General features: G+C 36.6%; 2 protein-coding genes across 8 annotated transcripts; one reads left to right on the top strand and one right to left on the bottom strand.

Annotated features, from left to right (window-relative positions):
- Window positions 1-184: 184 nt before the first annotated feature.
- Window positions 185-7,774, bottom strand: LOC104114821 (protein STICHEL-like 2). Of its 7 annotated transcripts, none has more exons than XM_070197424.1 (9): window positions 7,506-7,774; window positions 7,171-7,241; window positions 5,224-6,896; window positions 4,937-5,126; window positions 3,664-3,846; window positions 3,339-3,560; window positions 1,674-2,391; window positions 964-1,018; window positions 185-624 (listed from the first exon to the last, which is right to left on the bottom strand). In XM_070197424.1, the coding sequence occupies exons 3-9, from the start codon at window positions 6,817-6,819 to the stop codon at window positions 553-555; spliced, it is 3,036 nt and encodes a 1,011-aa protein (XP_070053525.1). In that variant the 5' UTR covers window positions 6,820-6,896; window positions 7,171-7,241; window positions 7,506-7,774; the 3' UTR covers window positions 185-552. The 7 variants fall into 7 exon arrangements, with proteins under 7 accessions (XP_070053525.1, XP_070053526.1, XP_070053524.1 ...); XM_070197425.1 differs by having other exon boundaries at window positions 5,224-6,894; window positions 7,198-7,241; XM_070197423.1 differs by having other exon boundaries at window positions 7,171-7,222.
- A 1,288-nt stretch (window positions 7,775-9,062) lies between these two features.
- Window positions 9,063-12,633, top strand: LOC138908314 (uncharacterized). The gene is made up of 4 exons (XM_070198972.1): window positions 9,063-9,569; window positions 9,888-10,429; window positions 10,544-10,732; window positions 12,591-12,633. Exons 1-4 carry the CDS (start codon window positions 9,063-9,065, stop codon window positions 12,631-12,633), a joined length of 1,281 nt encoding a protein of 426 aa, XP_070055073.1.
- Window positions 12,634-25,689: the final 13,056 nt, after the last annotated feature.

The following is a 25,689-nucleotide window of genomic DNA, read 5'->3' as shown; positions in this document are numbered from 1 at the left end:
TTTAATCCCCAAAAATATAAAATATAAAATAAAAGAGAGTCGGATAAATTTTTCTCACAAGAACTAGTTGCAATCGTAATTCCTAAATCCTATAGTGTAAAAGTTAATAATCCCTAAATTATTGAACCAAAAATATTCAGAAACGAGAATATAACAGGTTTCAATTCATGGGGCCATCACTTGATTTACCGGCACAGTCCAGAATAATATTTCACCCAACAGAACAAAGAGAACAAGCTACAACTACTTATGTATTGAACAAATTGAATTTTGCCAAAACTATGTTCAGCAACATAGTAGAGAATATCAAAAGATATCTTCATAACTGCAATTTCATTCAGATTACATTTCCTTCTGTTGGGGGTGTTGAGAAGTACTGGCTATATGTACAGAAAGTTAAATTCAATACTTCCTCTGGAGAGGGCTACCGTCAAGCACCATGTATGTTAACTTCTGTTAGCGCTAAGTATAACAAAAATACTTAATCAAGTAAATCTCTGAAAGCTATGTTGCACTCCCAATTGTTTTCACTGTTCATGTTATTCCACATTGCTAATTTGCAGCAGAATAAGGTAGAATCCACTCTTGGTGTGGATTTTCATGCTGATGTTTCAGCTGCCAAGCCTGCGTCACCAAGCATTATCTTCTCAATTATGATCTCAACCAGCAATGTAAATGGCAAAAAAAATATCAAGATGGTTAAGCCAGATTCTTTAGCTAGAATCTTTAGCTAAGGGTCTATCGGAAACAGACTCTCGGCCCTCCCAGGGTAGGGGGTAAGGTTGCGTACATCCTACCCTCCCTGGACCCCACTTGTGGGAATCCACTGGGTGGTGGTGGTTATTGTTGATGTTGTATGGTTAAGCCAGAAAACACGTGGGGCTATGTTCCTTTCAGAAGGCATGATTCAATTTGATACAAGCATGCATCTATAAAATGTAAATTATAAGGTACCATGGTTACCTTCCTGAAGGGTAACAGAGCTGATCTCCAACAACGCGACCTTGACTCCTTGGAACTGTTGAGAAAGAGAAGCATCATACTACATTTCAATTTAATGTTGAAGAACAGAAAATAATACGGGGCTTAAATAGTGACCTTCCTTGATAAAAGAGCAGTTCATGTTACTGAAAGATCCGTTCACACAATATTTAGGCACTTGCAAGTGATTATTAATCAGGCGCTTGCTACAGGTTACTCTTTCCTTGAAGAACAACCCCATAAACATGAATTAAATCAAACATTTTAAACCCCATTTTGCTTCTAGGTTTCTCATACTAAGACGTCAACAAGGCATCATGCAGCTCTAGATCCAGTCATAACAATATATACTGGTCTATTACTAATTACATAGTTAGATTTAGGTTATCAATACCAAATATGAATTTGGTACCATCAGTTTGTGGGTTTCACATGCAACATGTAAAAGCAAACTGAAATTTGAGATCACAAATAGATTATCTTTTTATAAGGGAGATTGCAAATGGAATTTCATAGCAAAAAAAGTTGTATTAAGAAGAAAGCTTTAGAAAAATTATTTTCAAAAGACATAAGATACTTTTGAATAGATTATCTTTTTATAAGGGAGATTACAAATGGAATTTCATAGCAAAAAAGTTGTATTAAGAAGAAAGCTTTAGAAAAATTATTTTCAAAAGACATAAGATACTTACAAGTCTGTATTCCCAGAAGAGTGATTATTTGAACTGCTGTAAGGAATGTGGTTTTGACAAGGTGTTTTGCTGGGAATGGATAAGACCAAATTGCTTTGTGGTTGGGTAATCGAAAAAGTCATATGAGAGGCATTCGATGAACTTGATCTCCTTAGAAGTCCTACTGTTCTAGGAAAACAGCTTGGTTTTTTCTCCGACTCTATGGTAAACGAATCCCGGCATCTGCAAGTACTTCCCTCTTTCAAACAATCAGATTCCAACTGATTTGTTAGCAGGGAACCATCCGTCAATAATATCTGAGGTGTATCTGATCCAATGCTTAGTGCATTTCCATCACTGGTTCTTATGGTCATAATTTCTCTGCCGTGACAACATATTTGAGTGTTTTGAGATAAACACTCAGAGGAACATGTTTCAACAACTTTATCCACCATTATGACTCTTTTAGAAGCAGAATCGGAGTTCTCTGATGGATCACTTCTACATTCCATCTTGGAAAGCGACTTATAAGGCTTGCCACGTGAACAGTTAAAAAGTCTAAAAGTCAACCTTTTAATTCTGGAATACTTTTTGAGGAAACAGCCAGGAACAAGATTGATTCTGATTTCCACATTGCAGCATAGTGTTCGCTGAAGCGCATTTGCAATGGGTTTCCATGATTTCTCAGCCTTTGATATGTCTTTGGGGCAATAGAACTCCAGTTCAGCAACTGCCAAACCTGGAACATGGATTACAAGATATTCATGACAGAAAGAGAACAGTTTAACAGTGTAAGGCGACATTCAACAGACTAAGAAAGCATCTGGTTTGCTTGGATTAAGTAATTTGAAATTAAGAAGTTGGAGAAACAATCAAAGAGGAACAAAAAGTTGAACTACAAGGAACTCGATACTCAAAATATAGCTGCTTTGGTGCCAATACATCTTTTCATTGTCCTCTACCGTTGGACTCCAGCATGCAGATTTTGAATTACAAAAGTTAATTAATCCTCAGTCCTCACAATGGAAACTACAGTTCCTTTGGTAAGATTTTCTCAAAAATCCATTTAGATATTTTATTTGCATGCAGGGTCTGGAACATAAGCTCAATATGTTGGGGAGAAAGGGGGAATTGTATGGAGCTTGGGTGGAGACATGCTTTGAAAATTTTGTAAATGCACTCTCTGAAATGTGACTGTACTCTTAATTTTATGCTCAAATAGATCTAACCTAAAAATCAAGATTTAGGTGAAGGAGGCTTGAAGGTGCCAAGAACTTGAATATGTAGTTAAAAAGGACAGATGAAATATAAAAGTATACCCATGGAAAGCACATTGTGTACCTTGGGAGCATATCCAAGTGGGAGTAATGAGATGAAATCCAACACTATTTTTAGTGATAGACACATGCCGAAATATATTATTATAAAAACTCGCTTTATCTTGTAAAGATATAGAAGTCCAACACTATTTTTTATTATTATTAAATAATCAGTGTAGATCTCCAATTCAAAGGTTGTCCCCCTATTTCAACTTCGTCAGATCAAAGGCGCTTTGCACAACTCAGTATTTCAAGTATGGAAGGAAAGGTGACAATTCAATCAAGCAGAGATAGACCTAGGCATTCACAGAGAGGTGCAAAGCTGAAGATATGATGCAATAAACATGTAAAGCATGGAAACTGATACCTTGTTTAAGACGAATTGATGACAACTTCCCTTGTCTTCTCAAAAAGTTTGCAAGTGAATTGGATTCGCATATTTCAATAGCTTTATTCCATACAGATGACAGAGTTTCTTTATCATCCTGCATTCCCCTTTTGCAAGATTCAATGCTTTCACATGCGCAAGTTGAAAGGTGCTTCAAACTCTCACTTGTTGATGATGTACTACACGGATTACCATCAGGATCTGACACATTAGAAACAAAATTCCACTGCAATGAACTTCTTGAACATAAAAATTAGCTTTGTCTAAGATAACGAACTGTGTAGAATGTGCTAATCATACCAACCTTGTTGGTATACCGTTCTCATGCACGAATTTCCATCTTTGGCGTCGACTAAAGCTCCCACTGAGCTTAACTGCAGAAGTGCAGCAGTCAGCCATGTTGTTTGATTTTTTGACATCCTCAATTGTTTTTCCGTCTCAGAGAGTACTTTGAGTGCATGACTAAGTTGCTGTTTCTCAGCTTCAGCTATAAATACAGTAGTAAAAAGACAATCTTTTTAGATAAACCAGTCTTACTTATACGCATCACATAAAGTAAAAATGAGTATAAGAGCAATAAATCATCTGAAAACAGAGCAAAAGAAAGATGAACTCAAGCAGCAAAACAAAGATTACAACTCTGAAGAATAAGGAAAACAGATAGAACTAAAGCAGATATATATGCGGTTCTTACATACTCCCTCCGTTCCAATTTATGTGAACTTGTTTGACTGGGCACGGAGTTTAAGAAAAAATGAAGACTTTTGGAATTTGTGATCCTAAACAATTCAAAAAGGGCCCCAGAGTATTTGTGTGATTATAAAAGCTTCTCATTAAGGTTAGAATTGTAAGTTTAAGCACAATTATTTCCTAATTTAGAAATGGGTCATTCTTTTTGGAACAGACCAAAAAGGAAATAGGTTCACCCAAACTGGAACGGAGGTAGTATTTAATAACGTTTATCTGCCAAAATTCCCTATAGTAGTTTTAAGGTAGCAAGTGGTCCACCGAAAAGATGTTAGTCAAAAGTGCACCATGAGGTCGCTATTAGAATTCGCATAATGGGGTAGATTTACGCTTGAGCTCTCCTCAAAAACCTTTTTTACCAACAGTCAATATGTCTACATTTGCTAAGTGATTCTGGATGGAAAAATTAACCTAACGATAAATGAGCATGGTACTTGCAACATAAATGTCAGTATTGGTCACAAAACTAGAAACCTGAAATAGGTTCTCTAAAATGACTTAAACGAAACTAATGAAGCCGCAGCAACCTTAAAGATGATTTTGAGCTAGTACACATGAAAATACATGATTCAGTGTAAAGGACAATTTCCCAAAGCCACGCGGACAAACGAAATGAGGATAGTGACTAAACCATCCACACCACATCAGTGGCCACCACTCCCAGCTGATACCACTGGGGTAATTAGTCATCATCCAAAGAAATTCTTGATCTACAACATGCAGAACTAGTATGACAGCGAAATTGGCAAAATATGATTTGCAACATATAAAAGAACAACCTAATAGAACCTAATACATACAAAGGAGTCCACAGAATACCCTGTCTTTACCTTCACAAGCACTTATTTGACATTTTCCAGAAAGAATGTCCATTATTAGATTTGCTAGCTGCGATATTAGTTGCATGGGATCTATCCTTGATCTCATTAGCTCTCTGGCTCTTTTAACTGTATTTGAAGTGTCGGATGACAATGCCAGATGCAGCAACTCCAGCAACTCATCATCAGAGACAGCTCCAATCTGCAGAGAAGATGCAAGGATGACATTACTTCTCCTGGCATTTATGAAACAAGGAAATATAAAAAGAAACACAAGAAAGTCACAAATGAACACTTACTAGCTCATACACCAATGGTGTTGTTATTCTTTTCCCAAGCAAACTTAGCTGCTCGAGCATTATCTCCCCATCTCGAAGTGAACCATTTGATTTACAAGCAATGAAATCTAAAGCATCCTGATCAAAAGTGATTCTTTCATCCTCACAAATTTCGCGTAACCTGTTCGAAATATCGACTTCTTTTATCTTGGAAAAATGGTACTTCTGGGACCGTGATACTGCAGTACGAGGCAGCTTCTCAAGGTCAGGGGTGATCATTATGAAGATCACATGCCGAGATAGTTCTTCCAGGTGATTTAAAATACTTGTCCATGTTTCCTCTCGCAATAAGTGGCACTCATCTATAATAAAAACCTTAAATTTGGAAGAAACTGGAGGCGCCACAGCATTCTTGAGAAGTAATCTAATTCTCTCCATTCTATTGATTTTCAAGGAATCCACTTCTTTAACATCCTTGCTTCTTCCTGAGAAGTACAGAACACAATCTCTGCAGAGGCCACATGGTCTCTCAGCATCAGGAGAAAGACAGTTCAATGCGGCAGCAAAAATTCTTGATGCGCATGTTTTACCTGTACCACGAGGACCATGAAACAGGTAGAATGGATTTATCCGCTCACTTGAGATAGCGTTCAACAGAGACCTTGTTACTACATTCTGTCCCACCATTTCACTGAATGATTTTGGCCTGAACTTTTGACTGATACTTCTAGGACTTTCTGAATGTGAAGCAACTCCATTGTTATCATGCATCCAGCTTCTTCTTTGTACAGCTAAGAGTGTCTCATCAATTCCTGAAGACAGAAGTGGTCGCTCTTCCATATGTGTGCTCAGGTTTGATTCTCTAAACCTAGGGGTGCCTAACCAGCAGGAGCTAATTCCACATCCACCACGATCAGATTCCACATCGTAAACATCTTCATTTCCGTACAGTGAAATGGCATGGTTTGAGCTTCCGTTTGGAGCATCACTTACAGAAAAGTAGGGACTACCTACACGACTCAAAACATCACCAGCTGCTGTTCTAGAAGATCTAGTATGTTTTCTATGTTTGCATTTCTTCTTTGTTCCATAATAAACTACATCTTTGGCCTGCACTGCTCCGTCATTTGATTCTTTACTTGAACCAATGCCCTCCTCCCAAGCGTTGGAAGTCATTGCCATTCCTTTATCCCCATAAGAGTGACCTAATCTTTTAGTTGAAGATTTATTTCCTCTTTCTATGTCAGTTGGTTGTCGTACATTACACAATTCAACATTATCGTTCCAATGATCCATTTGAGGGGAAACCAACTGCGATTTGCAATTCCCCATATTCATCCCTACTTCCTGACCACCTACATATTCATCCCGGTTGGCAAACAAAATGGAGCCATTTGGCCGCATTGCGCTGCTATCATCATTATACCTTACTTCCTGCCTATCTTCAAACCCCAAAGTAATAGCATTACTTGAATTTGTTTCCCAATTCAACTTATCAACCATTGCGGAGAACTTGCTTATTGAATTAGTGGTTGGATCCCTAAGTGACTTCACTCTCCTAAGTGCAACCAGCGTTCTCGATATAGGAACATCAACTGAATGCCGTCGCCCATCCATCACTCAAAAAGTATCAAAACGCTTACGCAGCTAAAGATTTTCTAATGGCCCACAAAACAATGCTGTTGTTTTTACCTAAAATTCAACAAGAAATAGAAACAAAAATTAGTAAGTCTTTTCTACTGCTTCACAATGAATTAAAGAATCTAACTTTTATGTATGTACAGTACAGGAAGATAAAACAAGCAAATGTGAAGTTCGCAAAATTGAAAATCTAGAAAGAAAGAAAACGGGAAAAAAATTATTTATCATCTATTACTGTAACTAACGCGTGTTTAAACCAGAATGTATAAAAGAAATCAAACATAGACAAAGCCAAAATGCAAAATGAAGTACAATGTAGTAGTATCTTTTGACTGAGACAAAAGAACTACTTACAAAAATATCAAAACCCCATTTTCACCTGTAAATAAAAGCAAGCACTGAATCAACGGAAAATAAAAGGAATGAAAAAAAAACATACCTTTGTATACAAAGAAAACAAAACTTTGAAAAGTGTAACCCTTTCACTCAGCCCAAAACAATACTTTATGTAGGACGAATCTTTCAGTTCAAATTAAATATATAAATAAATGCGTGAAAATCCTAAACAAATACTTTATCATATTAAAATAATAAAAAACGAAAAAAACGACAAAGTTTGAAAGAAATGAGGTAGAAAACAGACACATGAAAACACAGGAAACCTGTGGATTGAAGAAGAAGCAAAGCAAAAAATGGGCTTTGAAGTTCACGAGATTTGAAATGAGGCCGAGAATTCCGCATAACCCATTGAAGCAAGCCCAGAAAAAAACAACAGAGAGAGTGTTTTTGGTTTTCTTGGGATAAGAGAAGAAGAGGCGGAAGACAAAGAAGAGTTGAGGTGAGTGGCAAAGTAGTAAATGTCATTAATGTATAGGGGTGAGGTGATAAACGCGCCATCACATTCATTGCAGTTCAATAGGGAAGAACCGACGTGTACAGTGGCATGTCAAATAATTTTTCAGAAATTCTACTGTAACTTCTGCAGTGTGCAGAGATAGAAGGTGGACCAGAGGGTACTTTCGGGATTTCGTACACTGACCGTTTCAGTTAGTTTGGGTGGCTAAAAGCTGTTCCTATGCTATACTGTAGCTTCTTTTTTCAGTTTATTTTACTGGTTTTATTTAATGCGACACCACTTTTTAGATTTTGAAAAAGAAAAAAAAAATTAGTCCATTTTGAACCACTAGTAATAAAGTTATTGACTTCTTAGTAACTTTTTAAAATTAGGAGTGGTCAAAATTTAAAACGTCAATGGGTATGTTGGGTAACGCCAACATTCTGCCTATGGCAGGGCTAACGACGGGGCTGGAGCGGCCTTGACGTTTGCTCGGAGTATTAATGGTTCGATTTGGATCATTTTTTCTTAAAAAGAAACGTAAGTTGATTTATTTAAATATTTGAACTAATCAATTAAGTCGATTTTTTATCAATTCGATTTACGTCGTGTTTTGATTATTTATCGATTTTTTCTTAAATATGAGATATACACTACCAAACACATAACCTGGCGATTATATTTTCAACGTAATACTATTATTGAGAAATCTATCATTTACCAAAATATATTGATATAAAATAGATTCTTGTACTTAGCAAAAGAAAGCTATCAATCAAGTTAGAATGTAAAGGCAAAGAACTAGATTATTATAATAGCAAAGAACAAGAATAAAAGTGCAAACGATTAAAATGTACCATAAAATTTTAGAAACTTTGTATAAAAATATACATATATATAAGTGTAATAATAAATTTTAAATAGTTACTTCTATAGTAGGTTTAGTTCGCTATTTTTTGATTTTTTTTATTTATTAAAACCAAAACCAAATTAAATTTAAACGATTTTTAAAATCCCAAACCAAAACCAAACCAAACCAAAAAAGTATCGAATTTTTTTTATCGGTTTGATTCGATTTTTTGGATTTTTATGAACACCCTAACGTTTGTTAGATGAGTTGGATTAAGAAATAAATTGTGCCCTTGCTATTAGCGGTAGCTTTTGACACGACGGTAAAATGTTGGATTCTAACCACGTATATTACTGCTTATAGCTTGTAGCTTTGCTTTATTGCGAAAAACTCAAGTGAAAACCCTCTCAGATGACCTAAAACATAATTTTATAACTGTTTGGTAAATAGGCTAGGAGAGGTGACAGAGGAGTGTGCAAGGATTGCAAGGTAATTTCGGGTGAGATACTCGCGACGCAACATAGGCTCTTGGTGATGGACGTTGGTATTATGTTAAAGAGGAGGAAAAGGTTTACTCGAGGAAGTCCGAGAATCAGGTGGGGAGCCTTAACTAAGGATAAAGCCCAAGAGTTGGAAGGGTGGTTGTCGGCTATAGGAGCTTGGAGGAGCAGCGGTGACGCGAACACTATGTGGTCAGCGACAACAGACTGTATTAGGGAGGCTGCGAGAGAGGTGTTAGGAGTCTCGACGGGCGTCTCTGGTGGGCACAAAGAAGACTGGTGGTGGAATGAAGTGGTTCGAGGTAAAATGGAAGCTAAGAAGGTGGCGTACCTGAAGTTATTGGGGAGCATAGATGAGGAGGAGAGGCGAGCATGCATGGAGAGGTATAAGACACCTAGGAATGAGGCTAAGCTGGTGGTCACAGAGGCTAAGACTGCTGCATATGGTTGTACGTACGAGGAACTGGGAAAAAAAGGCAGGGAGAAGAAGTTATTCCGGCTGGCCAAGTTGAAAGAGAGGAAGGCTCGGATTTTGGACCAAGTGAGATGCATCAAGGACGAAGATGGTAGAGTATTAATGGAAGATGCCCAGATTAAGAGGAGATGTCAGACTTACTTTCATAAACTTTTGAATGAAGAAGGGGACCAGGATATTGTGCTAGGCGAATTGGAGCATTTCGAGAGTCACCGTGACTTTGGGTACTGCAGGCGTATCGAGGTTGATGAGGTCGTGGGAGCTATGCGTAAGATGAGTAGGGACAGAGCGACCGGGCCAGACGAGATTCCGGTGGAATTTTGGAAGTGTATGGGGAGAGCGGGTTTGGAGTAGTTGACTAGGTTGTTTAATTTTATTTTTAAGGCGAAGAGGATGCTGGATGAGTGGAGGTGGAGTACGGTGGTTCCATTATATAAGAACAAAGGTGAAATCCAGAGTTATAACAATTACAGGGGTATCAAATTACTGAGTCATACTATGAAAGTGTGGGAAAGGGAGGTTAAAGTGAGGGTAAGGATGGCAGTGTCTGTATCCGACAACCAGTTCGGGTTCATGCCGGGTCGTTCGACTACAGAAGCTATACACCTTATTAGAAGGTTGGTAGAACTGTACAGAGAGAGGAAGAAGGATCTGCACATGGTCTTTATTGACCTAGAGAAAGTGTATGACAAGATTCCTAGAGAAGTTCTCTGGAGATGCTTGGAGGCAAAAGGTATATCGGTTTCCTACATTATGGCGATTAAGGACATGTATGATGGGGCTAAGACTCGGGTTAGGACAGTAGGAGGCGACTCTGAGCAGTTTCCGGTTATAATGGGGTTACGCCAAGGTTTTGCGCTTAGTCCGTTCTTATTCGCCCTCGTGATCGACGCGTTAACACACCATATTCAAGGGGAGGTGCCATGGTGCATGCTATTTGCCGATGACATAGTTCTGATTGATAAGTCGCGAGCCGGTGTTAACGAGAGGCTAGAGGTTTGGAGACAGGCTCTTGAGTCTAAGGGTTTCAAGTTGAGCAGGACGAAGACGGAATACCTGGAGTGTAAATTCAGCGCTGAGCAAGGGGAAGTAGGCGTGGATGTGAGGCTTGAATCACAGGTTATCCCGAGTAGAGGCAGCTTCAAGCACCTTGGTTCGGTTATCCATGGGGGAGGGGAGATTGACAAGGATGTCACACACCGTATTGGGGTAGAATGGATGAAGTGGAGGTTAGCATCTGGAGTCTTGTGTGACAAGAGAGTGCCACCAATACTCAAAGGTAAGTTCTATAAAGCGGTGGTTAGACCAGCCATGTTATATGGGGCTGAGTGTTGGCCCGTTAAGAACTCACATATTCAGAAGATGAAAGTAGCAGAAATAAGGATGTTGAGGTGGATATGCGGGCACACTAGGATAGATAAGATTAGGAATGATGTTATTTGGGAGAAGGTGCACGTGGCTCCCATTGATGACAAGATGCGGGAAGCGAGGCTTAGATGGTTCGGACATGTTCAAAGGAGTAGCCCAGATGCTCCGGTACGGAGGTGTGAGCGGCTGGTTGTGGAGGGCACGAAAAGAGGTAGAGGGCGACCTAAGAAGTATTGGGGAGAGGTGATCAGAGAGGATATGGCGAGGCTCCAGATTTCTGAGAACATGACACTTGATAGGAAGATGTGGAGGTCGAGTATTAGAGTTGTAAGTTAGGATGTAGTTGAGTCTTGACTTACTTCGTACCATTGTGGGACTGGCCACGTAGGGTTTTGTTTTACATTGTCACTAGGGTACATTGTCACTAGGGTAGCTAGTGACAATGTTGTATTTTACTACTTCGCTTTTCAGTGCATGTCCTATTTACTAACTATCGTTTTTGCTTTGCATCTTTCTTCTGCATTTCATGGTGTTCCTATTTTTTCTATGATTGTTGTGGTGATACTAATGTTGTCTTCTCTTGTCGTTTTGTCTTTTTGTTTTCTTGACCCGAGAGTTTTTCGGAAACAATCTCTCTACTCCTTTGGGGTAGGGGTAAGGTCTGCGTACACACTACCCTTCCCAAACTCCATTAGTGAGATTATACTGGGTTGTTGTTGTTGTTGTTGTTTGGTATATGGGCTAGAGTAATGTGTTATTGGAGAAACAGACGTCAACCAAAGAAAATTGAGGTGAAGTTTAAAGCAATCTCTCTAATTAAAGCAAACACAAAACTAAAGTGCAAGAAACATTCCAGGCTATTATTCCCTGAATTTCTTTATGAACATCACGTGCATGATAGAGAACATGAAACTCCTTTTACGGACAAATTTTATCAAAGTCAATTATCATATTAATTAGTATTACAAGCAAACCAAACACCTTTAACAGTAATTGCCATTGTCCCGCTTATGAAAGACCGACAAGTATACCCAATCAGAACAAGCCTTTCTATAGCCGCGAATAACAATATTAAGTAGGCGTTTGGACATGAATTCTATTTATTTTTTTTTAAATTTGAAATTTCACTAAAATTTGAATAGAAGATGAAGTTGTGTTTGGTTATAATTTTTGCAACATATTTGGATGTTTTTTCTTCAACATATTTTGCAACTAAACACTAGCAACCTTCCCATTTTCAATTGAAAAACTGGTGTTCAAGTGAGATTGAAAAAATTATAAAATTTTGATAGCCAAACATTATTTTCAAAAAAAAATTAAAAAAAAGAAAATTTTCTTGTGTCCAGACCGGCTCTAAGAGAAGTAATGATGAAAAAGTGTCAGAAGAAATAGAGAGGAGACATTCGAAGTGGAACAAAAAAAATCCAAAAACCATCAATTTTACTTTGTATTCATATTTATAGTAAATTAATAAATATAATTTTTTTTTAAAGTATATGTATATTTTTATCACTTACACATTTAAATAATATATATTCATATTAATGTTTAACTGTTGATTTACATAAACAAAAATGTGCGATCAATATTTAGCTGGGCACATAAGGTAACTAATATTGGCAATTGTAAATTTCAACTAACGAAGACATTCACCATCCACCGCAAAATAAGCCGATAGCTTTTTACCCTTTCATGACTTTCTGTTTCTTCTCTGTCCAGGTTATTTTTTGAAAATATTACTGACTTGATATTCAAAGTCTAACCTCCTACAGTAGCCTCGGGAATATCACTGCTTTGTCCATTTTTTTTTATTTTTACCAACTTCAGAAGATGCCAAGGGCGAATTGAAACAATGGACAAGGTCAATATAAATTGCAAATTAAGAGTTTGTATTCTACCGATAAAGAATAACTTAGCCTCTCTTTTTCTTCTCAGCACAAATTACTGTACATATGTTTGGAGGAAATTTGCACATTATATGAACAAAATTTAATTTTGATCCTTGTGATATTTAACTAAGCAAATTTGATCTTCAATTAATTGTATGTACAATTTTTATCTTAGTAAATTTATGTACATTACATGATTTGACTATCTATGTGTTACGTTAAGTTTGTAATGATAATTAATATTTGAGGATAATATAGTCAAGGTTTCCTACAAATGATTCGAGCTAAGTATAACATCTTTCCAATATAGAGGGACCAAAACACAAAATTTAATAAATTAAAGATTAATGTGTCTGGTCACATATCTCACGGACAAAAATATCAATAACGGAGAGACCGCGAAACTGTATTATTTATTCCGTTAGCGGCTGAGAGTCCATTTCAATCATCAACAACAGAATAACGTGACTTATCAATTGAGTTTGCAGTCCTATGCCAAGTGAAAAAAGAAAGAAAGAAAAAGACATTAAAAGCAATACAATGTAGAAATAAATTTTGGCCGACCTATGGAGTGTGACCATTTACCAACTCCGCTTAAAAGCTCCTGCTTAGTTTGATAGTTTTGGCGATAGGCATAAAAAAAAATTCATCGGTTCAGATTTTTAATGAAGGAGTGATTCATTCGGCGTGTTTGCGTACTTCACCCCTAATTCCTCCATAGTTTATATCTAGAATTTAAGTTATATATATGGATGGAATAATGATTTTTGTACATCATTAGTGTAATTTTTTTTTTTAAAACGAAAACTTGGCGTAATTGGTAAAGTTGGGGTTCGAGCCGTGAAAACAGTCTCTTGCGGAAATGCAGGATAAGGCTGCATACAATAGACCCTTGTGGTCCGACCCTTCCCCGAACCCCCCACATAGCGGGAGCTTAATGCAACTGACTGCCCTTTAGTGTAATATATTTTTGTTTTGAAAGGGAGTCTTAGCGTACCTGTTAAAATTGTTGCTATGTGACCAGGATGTCACGTGTTCGAGCCGTGGAAACAGTCTCTTGCAGAAATACAGGATAATGTTGCATACAGACCCTTGTGGTCCGACCCTTTCTCGAACTTTCAACATAGCGGGAGTTTAATGCACCGAACTGTCCTTTAGTGTAATATATATTTTTCTTATTTACTTTTGGTTATCAATCAATCCTATTAAATACTCCATAATTATACTTTTTAAGTAATATGATTGTATAAATAATTTTTAGACGGCTAATACATAAAACTTAAACTGCGGATTTTGAGTACCTTCTACTTTATTCATTTCAATGAAAATTTTATGTACAAAAAATTTCACTCTTCCAAGTTATCTATGCAATGTGCTCTTTTATTATGGGGATGTACGAGGGTTGGTGACCAAGAGTACGACTTTTTAAAATCGTGAACGTAGCGTTAAAAAGTGGGAACCAACCGTTCACTACTCTTAGAACCAAACGTGCATGATAACTCTACGTGTCTAAGTTAGAGGCGGATCCAAGATTTAAATTTTATGGGTTTAATTTTAAGATTTTTAACATTAAACTCATTATATTTTTAAAGTTATAAGTTCATATTTACTATTTTTGCAATTTTAATGAATTTTTACATATAAATATTTACCCCGCGTCAAAAAGTATGGGCTCAGTTGAACCCGTAGCTAGTACGCTACATCCGCCTCCGGTCTCAGTATACTATTTTTAGTTTATGAAGAAATGAAAAAAATAAAAGCTTATCATAATTTTAACTATTACCGACTAGGCGTCAATGTACTGAAAAAACAAGAAGAAACGACAAGGACATAACCGTCGGACATACAACGCAAAATTTTACTATTAGAAAGTAAAAATCCAGTAGGATTGGAGAACAAGTGATAATAGATTTTGGATTCAATAACTTTTGGCTTACTCTATATTTGTATTAATGAATTTATTAAATATATAAGAATATTTAGTTCAAAAATCAGTCTTTTAATCTAATTATTATTGCATATAAATTAACTTGAGTTTGCTATACAAATTCATAAATTTCAACTCGCTGCGAGGGCAGGGATATTATGAGCAACTCATATAAGCATGACATGTGGATTTCAATTAACTTTTAGTGTTTGAACGGCAAATGAATTGACTTATCTTCAATTGGTGTGCACCTTTCCATAACGGAAGAACTTTTATGGATCTATGCTCTCTTCTTTCATTTGTTACTTAATACAATTTCATCTAATGATTAATACTATTTACATCACAATTTTCTGTACATCTCAATTTAAAATTTCAATTGATGATGCAAGTTTCTTGTAATAGGATAGTAGCCTCACTTTACGCTCGTGCTGTAAAAGACAAGTATGTAGATATTTACCAAAATACTTTTTTACAATGATGTATTGTCTAACAACATACTCTAACTCTTTGGTTTGTTTACACAAGATTCTCTCCACGTACTTATTTCGAGAGGGATTGAAAAGCACAAGAGCACTGCTTTTCCTCTCCATTCGTAAAAATTTCACGGGTTCTTATTTGGTAGATCACCCTTATTTAACTTATATTTATTTTTTAAAAAAAATTTAACTGACATTTAATTTTTGAGTAACTTCAGATAGCCATGCTTTTCTCTTCTTCTTCACTGTTGTTTTCATCTTCTCTGTATTCGTGTCACATCTATCCAGGAGTTTCGCTATTGCTTTCTTCTTCATTGTATTTATGTCCCATGTATCCGGGAGCCGTTTTTTCCCCATTCTTCTTAGTTGTAAAATACCATTGTAGGTTGTGCTTAGGGTTTCTTCTTCTTCTTCAACTTTTTCTTCTTCTTAGTTGCAAAATGGATTTGTTAGATTTGTTGTTATTCTAACAATTTGATGATTGAGTTTGTTATTTATGATATTTGAAGGTTCTAACAAATGGATTTGTAGTTTGTTGATATTTGATGATTCTAACAATTTGGTATGATATTTGAATGTTGCAAAATAAGTTTATTCTCAGAACCTAAGATTCGATTTCTGAAGTTGCATTGAAGAGATAGAACTACATAAGATTTGAATTTTCTGAATCTGCATTTGAAAGATAGAAGAACTTCAAATTTGATTTATGAAATTCAATTGAAGAGATAGAAGAACTTTGATCCCGGTGGTTAAATTTTATAATTTTTTTTTAAATATGGGTATAACTTCAATGGCGATCCCAAAAGTTGGTATATGTGAAAATGCCCCCTCCGCCTTTCCTTAATAGACTAATCAGTTAACGGTCCATTTCGTCCAGACTAATCGCTATCTAAGCAAAAGCATTAGCCCAAAGCTCAAGCCCAATAATTCGTTTACTGCAACTCTTGGTCAAACCCTTCCTTTTTACAGGCTCGGCTGGAGTTGCAGTTGAAAGCCCAATACTGTTAAGATTGAGGTTTAATGCAAAAGAGTACGAAAGCCCAAATCATCAAAATAGCGTGTCATTTTAAGTTCGATCTCATCTCAATTCTATACGCTACCAATTCACCAAAAAATTGTCATTTTCATTACAGCTCTAGTTACATTGGTTCTGGTTTTATTCCGTAAGTGCTGGTTTAAATTAGTACTTCATCCGTTTCAAATTAGATGAGGTACTTTCCTTTTTAGTCTGTTCCAAAACAAATGACACATTTCTAAATTTGGAAATAATTCAACTTCAAACTCTTCATTTTACCCATTTTGCCCTTAATGAGAAGCTTTTATAACCACACAAATGTTATGGCTTCACAAAGCTTTTGCCCCTTAGGCTTTTAAGATCACACGTTTCAAAAGTCTTTTTTTTCTTTAAACTCCGTGCCGAATCAAACTAGCTCATCTAAATTGAAACGGAGGGAGTAGTAAAGAGTTGTTAAGTCGGCAAGCTCTTCTGCGTTGACAATTCCGTAATTGCGGGTTTAAATTTCTAATAGTTTTAGTCAATGGATTTAGTAGAAGATTATCAACCATCGTCCGGCCTAAAGTCTTGGATTTGGTCTGTTCCAGTATATTATTTCCTTCATGCAAAAATTTATTTCACTACACTCCCTCTTTTTCTCTTCCAGTATGTCCATTATTAGACTAGTATGGTTTACAAATAAAAGCACACTTTAGTGTCCTGAAATATTTGATATTCTTTAAAGAGAGAAAATAACAAAATAGTGTTGATATTCAAAGAAAGGATACATCACTTGAAATATTCAAAGAAAGCTCGTAGGAGTAGGTTTTTGATTTAGAAATTTTGTAACTAGTATATATTCTGCTGGAATCTTGAAGAATGTTAACACCCTTCCTAGAAGGTGGTTACATGCATGTTTTAATTGCTCTTTAGGTATATTGTGTTTGTTTGTCTATGGTAATATATTTACAGTTTAGTACCAAAATAAATTAGTGCGAGTAGCTTTTATTGTTTCCATGTGCTTTATAATAGATTACTTCTACCCGGCGGCGGGTATAGTAGGTAGCAGGCATGTTCAATTCATTTTGGCTTTCAAGCGAGAACGATAAATAGGCGATACATCATCCTTGCTGCTACTTATATTTTTCGTGACTTGACATATTCATTCAATTGAACCCTGATGTTTTATACTTCAATACCACATAAGGGGGTGTCCAATTTTTGCGTGCACAGATTATAGAAGAACTTGGTTCTTCTATGTGTTTCTTATACCACTGTTGCGAAAATAGTAAATACGGAAAGTAAAGAACACAAGTATTTTTACGTGAAAACCATCCGGCTCAAAAGGTGAAAAAAACACGACCTACTACTCAGTAGGATTTTTGCCAATGCTTCACTAAGAGCACGTTTGGACATAAAATTTGATGGAAGATTTTTTCAAAAAAATTTCACTTTTTTTTTTTAAAATCAGCGTTTGTTCATAAAATTTCCAATTTTCACTTGAAGATGCATTTTGGAAATTTTCGAAAATTTGAAAAACTGCAAAAGCTGTTTTTCAAAATTTTCACTCAAATCACTCACAAAATTTCAAAAACAACCCAAACTGAAATTTATGTCCAAACACAACTCTAAATTTCAAATACCATTTTCACTTGAAAAAGTTTTTCACCATTTTTTCGAATTTTACAATTCTTATGTCCAAACGCCTACTAAATCACTAAGCCAAAATAATATTTACAAAGCTCTTTGTAAACCTAAGGACTACCTCTAATCCCGTTGTGGCAACCAACCTCTAACTGTTGCGACAACTTCAAGTTAACTCTAATCTGAATACTTAGAGTACCTAATACAATTGCCTCTAGATAAAGCTAAAATGTACAATTTGAAAAGCCTACAATTGAACTAGAATAAAAGACATACACTTGGAACTGATTCTTCTATCTGGTTCATGTAGCTTCAGATTCGCACACTTGAATCATACAAGAATTGCTTGCAAAATGCATTGCTATTTTGCTCTCAACTCAAGTTTAACTTCAGCTTTTACCTGTAGAATGAGAACATCCTGCAACATATAGAGTTAGTAGAATAGGAAATAACTAGAGTTCTAATGCTATACTCTTCCATGGTGGAAGAGTTCTAGTTATCTTCAACTTTTAACTCCTCCCTTATCTAGGATAGTTCTCTTCGAGTAAGGAGTCCTTCTCCTTATCATTTATGCAACCTTTTTCGATCAGGAGATATCAGATATAAAAATTTAAGCTTATCTCCTTCACGTCCATCCCTTATGCTCGAATCTGCCCGTGTCTGTATACACTGTGTATGGTCCTATTTCATGCTTGAGTTCTTTTGTCAATCATCAAAACAAACTTCACTTGGGCTAATAAATTCTCCCTTTTTGATGATGACAAACTCTCTGCTTTTCATAAGTATAGGCCTTGTGTCAACCCAACTCAACATCAACACAATGTTAGAACACTTTCTATTTTAAAGTCACGAATCATCAAAGACCAGGTTCATTAGGTTATAAACATCACATTACACAGTAAAAAGTACAACATATCTTCCCCCTTATGGCATCATCGAAAAGTTGCATAAATATGTTAGATAACCAGATTTTAATAGAAATTACTCATGGCCATTGGGACTACTTCAAATGCAATCATGGAGTCAAGTATCATTTATCAATCTAATAATATTAGTCAACTAAGAAGTATTAACTAACAGTTAGAGCACAAAAACAGTTGATTATCATTGATACTAGTCATCCACAAAGTATAAAGAGAAATAAAAATACTAGATCATGAGCAAAACGATCAAAAAGAAATCCCATATGGGTCACTGGTTTGTCTAACTAGGCTAGGAAGGTTTTAAGGTTGGGAAGGACCAAGTTCTTGGTTCTTAGCTTGAAGCAGTTTCAGCATATTATGAAGAATGCCATCATTCTTCTCATTTTCTTTTGCAAGCTCAGCTCTGAGAGCATCTCTCTCAGTTTCTACTTCTGCCAACCTCTTCTTCACCGTTTCAATTTCAGTATCTTTAGCCCCACTTTCTTGCACCAAGGCTCGCACTTTGCTGTTCACAGGTACCTTCTTGAATGAATCCGGTTCTTCGGGAGTGGTGTGGACTTCATAGTCACAAGCAGTCAAAATGTTTGCCCCAAAGTGATCCTTGGTTGTACCAACTTTCCATTTCTTGATGGGTACCTTGAAGTGTGCGAGTACAACCGTGAGAATGAAACCATAGGGTATGACATGAGTTTTGGTACCAGTCAGAACCCTATCGAGAAGTTGGATGATAAATCCAGTCTAATTGATTAGTCTTCCACTATCCAGACATTTCATAAGGACCAAGTCCATGAATGTGGCAATGTGCCTCCTTTCCTGCTTAGGCAGCACAACTTTGTTAACAAATTCGAACAGCACTTTATGGGGTGGCTTCATCTCACTTTTGTATATAGCCTTGGGCTGAAGCTCTTCTTCATTGTCACCAAACTTCCTTGTAATGGCAAGGGAGGTAGGGAGATTTTCTAAACTTGGCCATTTGCGTTTCTTGTAATCATTGTACCCTTCAGCAGGTACACCTACGATCTCTCCCAGTTCCTTGTCATCAAAACTCACTGTCACCCCCTTCACCATATTGGTAACTCTGCCATTTTTAATCTCATAATTTGCCATGAACTTCACAATCTCAGTTCTGGCAAGCTTTCTATCCATCTGAAGGACCATGTCCTTCCAACCCTGCAGTTGTAACTTTTCCAGCAGCATTGCCATACCTTCCTCCTCCAAATCCCTGAGGAGTCTACCTTTCAAGATCGTTCTTTTCCCAAACTTAACCATCTTGTCCTTCTCTACATAAGATTCTTCTTCTTCTTCTACCATTGTCACTTTTCTAGACTTCAAGGCAGACTTGGTTCTTTTATCCAAGGTAGAGGGCTCTGCAGACTTTGTCTTTGAAATAGACTTCTTTATGGAAGTCTTGATTTTCTTTGCCTTTGGAGTCACAACCTCCATTCCTTCTGCCTCATCTTCATCACGAAGAACCAGGCCTATCTCTTCAATTTCAACTGCCTCAACAAGCTTAACCACCTTCTTCTTTCCCTTTGCAACAACTTTTCTCTTACTTTCTTCTAAGGCCTTTACCAGTTCAGCCTCACTCTGCTTCTTCTGACTCCTTGTAGCTCTTCCTCTTGTAGGAGGAGTCACTACATGGATAGAAGAGGCAGCCTTTCTTTTCTTGTTTGCCCTCGCAATGCTAGGAATTTTAACTCCTGAACTCTTTTTCCTTTTAGGATTGTAGTTGTCATACACTCTTCTCAATAGGTATTCGAGGGGTTCCTGCATATATGGAACAAGTTCTTGGAACCTCTTCCTCAACCTAACCAACCCCTCAACAGCTTCTCCATACCCACTTACCCTTTTTTCTCTCACACTTTCTTCTTCTCCAGCAGATTCCTCACTCCATACTACCATAGCTCATGTTTCTTCAGTCAAAACCAACAGGAATGGGTGAAGATTCAACCACTCCTTGTCCCGTTCCCCTCACATCACCTTGAACACCTTCATTCTCCTTTTCTTTTCTCTTTTTATTTTTACCACCAATTTTCCCAGACTCAGTGCTCTCTACCCCAGCCACAGTTCATACCAGAACAAATCTATTTTCTAGATTTGCAGCAACCTTAGAGATTTCTGATGAATTTTTCGACCAGATGTTACCTGCTCTATTTTTGATGAAACAATTTCTTTCCCCTCAGTTGCAGATCTGAAAGAATCTTCAGGTTTTTCAAGTTCATCTGCTTGACTTGCCTTCAGTTGCTCATTGATTTTCTTGATTTGTTCTCCTCCATCGACTACTTTGCGAGCAAGCATCTTGAATCTTTCTTTCTTAGAGATTGGGGTAGTTAAGGGTGTGGTTGAAGGAGTGGGTGTGGATTCTTTGGATGGTGATGAGGGATTTTCAGAGGTGTTAGCTATTTATGGTTAGAGGATGAGAAAAGATGAGTATGTGTATGTTTAGTAGATGAGAGAAGATAAAGAGAATTGTTTGGCGGCTGAAAATTTAGAAGTGAAGAAACAACTAAGGTCTAATCAATATAAAGAGAAAGAGTTTAATTGGGTAACGCCATCTTTTTCATAAGCTCAGAAGTCTAATCAAACTGGTAGTCAGTTTGAAAAGACGTTGAAGACCCTCCCTAGAATCTAGGCATTTATTGCCTTTTTGGGACTCTTTTTGGATGAAATTAGTTCATTTCGTAACGGATAATCTCAAGGAGGTTAGGATTAAATGGGACTCTCCTTTTTATCATAATCCAAATATAATTATTTTAAAATATGCAGAGTGGAGAGTACGTACCATATAATCTTGATGAACCAAGTTCTTCATTGAGAAATTTCTTGTGTAAGTATGAATTTTCCAAAAAAATAAAGATAATATCATTAGATATTAATGAGACATTTTAGTACATGACATAAAAGTATACTAGAGAAAGTATGAGACTGAGCAAAATTTAGTCTAATTATGTACAAAATTTACAAATTTCCTAACCAAATTTTTGAGTTCGAACTGGTTCCTTTTAGGTGATCTTAATCATCCCTAATTCTAACATGTTCCTTTCAAAGTGATCTCTATTTAGAGCTTTTGTGAAAATGTCAGCTATTTACTTGTCAGTAGCACAAAATTCCACAATGATCAAACCCTTTTTATAGTTGTCCCTCAAAAAGTGATGCCTAACATCTATGTGCTTAGTTCTCTTGTGATGAACCGGGTTCTTGGTCATACTTATTGCACTAGTGTTATCACAAAATATGGGGATATAACCTACATCAATCTCAAAGTCCATTAATTATTGTTTGATCCATAATAATTGAGCACAATATGAGGCAACAACAACATATTCATCCTCAGCAGTAGATAAAACCATACAATTTTACTTTTTGGTGGCCCAAGACACAATACATGAGCCAAGAAAGTGTGCCATACATGAGGTTCTCTTTCTATCCACAAGAAAACCTGTATAATCACCATCAACATATCCCACTAAGTTGAAATTACTACCTTTTGGATACCATAGACAAAGGTCAATGGTGCCTTTTAGGTATCTCAAGATCCTCTTGACAGCAGTCAAGTGACTCCTTTGAATTTGCCTAAAATCTAGTACAAAGGCCTACACTGAAAACAAATGTCAGGTCTGCTAGTAGTGAGATATAACAAAGAGCCAATCATTCCCCTATACCACTTCTGATCAACAAATGAACCAGGTTCATCTACATCCAATTTTGTGGTTATTGCTATAGGAGTATCAATTTCTTTGAAATATTCCATTTAAAACCTTTTAAGTAACTCTTTTATACTTCTGCTGATGGATCATAGTTCCATTTGAATTTTATTTAATTTGTAAGCCTAAAAAGAAATTAAGCTCACCCATCATACTCATTTCAAATTCACTCCCCATTAGTTTAGCAAATTCTTTTCTTAACTTATCAGTAGTTGCTCCAAAGATTATATCATCAACATATATTTGAACTACCAAGAGATCTTTACCTTTCTCTTTCAAGAATAAAGTATTGTCAATTTTACCTCTCTTGTAGCCATGCTCAAGCAAGAATTTTGATAATCATTCATACCATGCTCTTGGAGCGTGCTTGAGCCCATAAAGTGTCTTGTCAAGCTTGTACATATGATCAGGACATTCCTTACTTTCAAAGACCAGAGGTTTATTGACAAACATTTCTTCCTTTAGATAGCCATTGAGGAAGGCACTCTTGACATCCATGTGATAAAGAGTGAATTCCATGTAAGCAACAAAGGCTATAAAGAGTCTTATTGCTTCCAATCTTGCAACTTGAGCAAAGGTCTCATCATAGTCTATGCCATCCTCTTGACTATATCCTTGAACCACCAATCTTGCCTTGTTCCTTGTAACTGTTCTATCTTCGTCAAGTTTGTTTCTGAAGACCCACTTCGTGCCAATTACTAATCTGTCCTTGGGTCTTGGTACCAGATGCCAAACTTGACTTCTCTCAAATTGGTTGAGTTCATCTTGCATTGCATTCATTCACCAGTTTGCATCCTGCAAAGCCTCAACAATATTTTTAGGTTCAATAAGAGATAAAAAAAGCATCAAAAGCACTAAGATTCTTCAAAGAAGATCTGGCTTTGATTCCAGAGGTTGGATCAGTAATTATGTTCTCAATGGGATGAGAACTTTGATACTTGTAAGGTTTCACAACCAGCTGGTTTCCTTTAGATATTCCTTCAATGTTTTATTGCTGAGAAACATGTTCATGGACAGGTTCCCTTGAGGTTTGAGGATCAGTTCCTCTTTGTTCAGTTCCCCCCTGTCAAGTTGCCCTTGGTGGAAGGACCTATTCCATCGCCTGTTCATTCCTCTGGTACAGCTTCAGTTTGGACTGTGATTTCATTTGAGTTTCTCACTAGCCCAATTGTTTCATCATCATGTTCCTGCCTCTTAGAAAGAATGTTAGTTTCATGAAAAATCACATGTACATTTTCTTCTACACACATAGCTCTTTTGTTATAAATCTTATAAGTTTACTATGTGAAAAATATCCCAAGAATACTCCTTCGTCACTTCTAGGATCAAACTTACCTAGGGAGTCTTTACCATTATTGTGCACAAATCACTTGCATCCAAATGCCCTAAGATAAGATATATTTGGCTTTCTCCCTTTAAGTAACTCATGGAGAGCCTTCTCAACAAGAGGTCTAGTCATGCACCTATTTATGATATAACATGCAGTGTTCACAGCTTCTGCCCATAAACTATGGGGCAGTTTACTAGAAAGAAGCATAGTCCTAGCCATTTCTTCAAATGTCCTATTCTTTCTTTCAACTACTCCATTTGGTTGTGGAGTCCTAGGAGCAGAAAAATTATGATTTATGCCATGCTCATCACAAAATTCAACAAATTTAGCATTCTCAAATTCAGTAACATGATCAGATATAATTGATGCAAGTTGATTACCTAGTTGTTTCTGAGTTTTTCTAACAAAAGAAGTGAACATGTCAAATGCTTCATCTTTAGATGTTAAAAATAATGTCCAATTAAATCTAGAGTAATCATCAACAAGCACCATCACATATCTCTTACCACTTCTGCTCAATGTTCTCATTGGTCCACAAAGATCCATATGGACCAGTATCATCGTCCTGGTGGTGCTTACCAGTTTCTTGCTTTTGAAAGAGGATCTTACCTGCTTCCCCCTTGCACAAGCCTTACAAACTTTATCTTTCTTGAACTTAATGTTAGGCAGCCCTATCACCAAGTCCTTGGAGACTAGTTTGTTGAGTTGACTTAGACTGGCATGTCCAAGTCTCTTGTGCCAAAGGAGGGGATCATTATCTAACACACTTAAGCAAGTGAGTTACATTATCTTAAAGTATGGACAGATCTACAACATATATGTTGTTCACTCTTTTTCTCTACAAAACTATTTTGTCAGTGGTAAGATTAATTACAAAGTATTTTGTATAGATGAATGATACAATGTTACCTCTATCACATAATTGTGATATACTTATTAGACTGTATTTCAATCCATCTATCAAGTAGACGTTCTCAATAGAGTGAGAATCAATCTTACCTACTTTTTTAACCCCAATGATCTCACCTTTCTTCCCATTTTCAAATGAGTCATTACCTCCTTTAAGGTCCTCAAGTGAAAGAAACTGGTTCTTGCTTCCTGTTATGTGCTTTGAGCAACCACTATCCATGTACCATATTTGGCTGCTCCCTTTCACTTGGACCTGTAAAAGGAAATCAGGGGTTAGTCTTAGGAACCCAAACTAGTTTGGATCCCTTTCTATAAGCAAAAGGATGAATCAAATTCTTTTTAGCTCAACTTGGTAGCCTATTCTTCCCTTGAACAAATTTTTTGTTCTTTTGACTTGCCTTTTCTTTTTTGCAGTGCATTTACTTTTAGAGTGACCTGCTTTACCACAGTATGTGCAAATTTTATTCTCAGGAAGTGTGAGGTACTTGCTTTTGGGATCCCACTTATGTGCCAGGTTCCCAAAGCCAAGTCCTTTTCTGTTGCTACTATGATGTTCTTATAGCCATGAAAGTGCATCAGAGGACCTGTTCTATTTACTGATGCTTGATATTGCTTACATCCTCCTTTAGGATTCTTACCTGCTCATCCCTTTTATACAACTCATCTTTTATTTTTCCTACATTTTCTTTAAGAGTGAGTTGTGTGTGATCAACTGTCTTTTTACTTGTTCCTAATTTCAGTTTTAGATTTTCAGATCTAAGCTCGGACAGTTGAGTCAAGTGCATGAACCTGATTCTTCAACACAGTATTTTCATTGTTAAGTGCTCCGGGTTTTTGCACTTAGCCTTCAAAATCACACATTCTTTAGACAACTTTTTCTTTTCATTTTTTACATCCTCATATTTAAGCAAAAATACAAAAGCTACCAATATGCAATAATCATAGTGATGGTGCTTAGTCCATCTTTAACACAAAGTTCTTTTAAAGCGCAACAACTTTGACTTTTGAGCTCGCAGTTT

Source organism: Nicotiana tomentosiformis, chromosome 3, assembly GCF_000390325.3.
Source record: "Nicotiana tomentosiformis chromosome 3, ASM39032v3, whole genome shotgun sequence".
Taxonomy (NCBI): Eukaryota; Viridiplantae; Streptophyta; class Magnoliopsida; order Solanales; family Solanaceae; genus Nicotiana; species Nicotiana tomentosiformis.
This window is presented reverse-complemented; position numbering and strand designations above follow the sequence as displayed.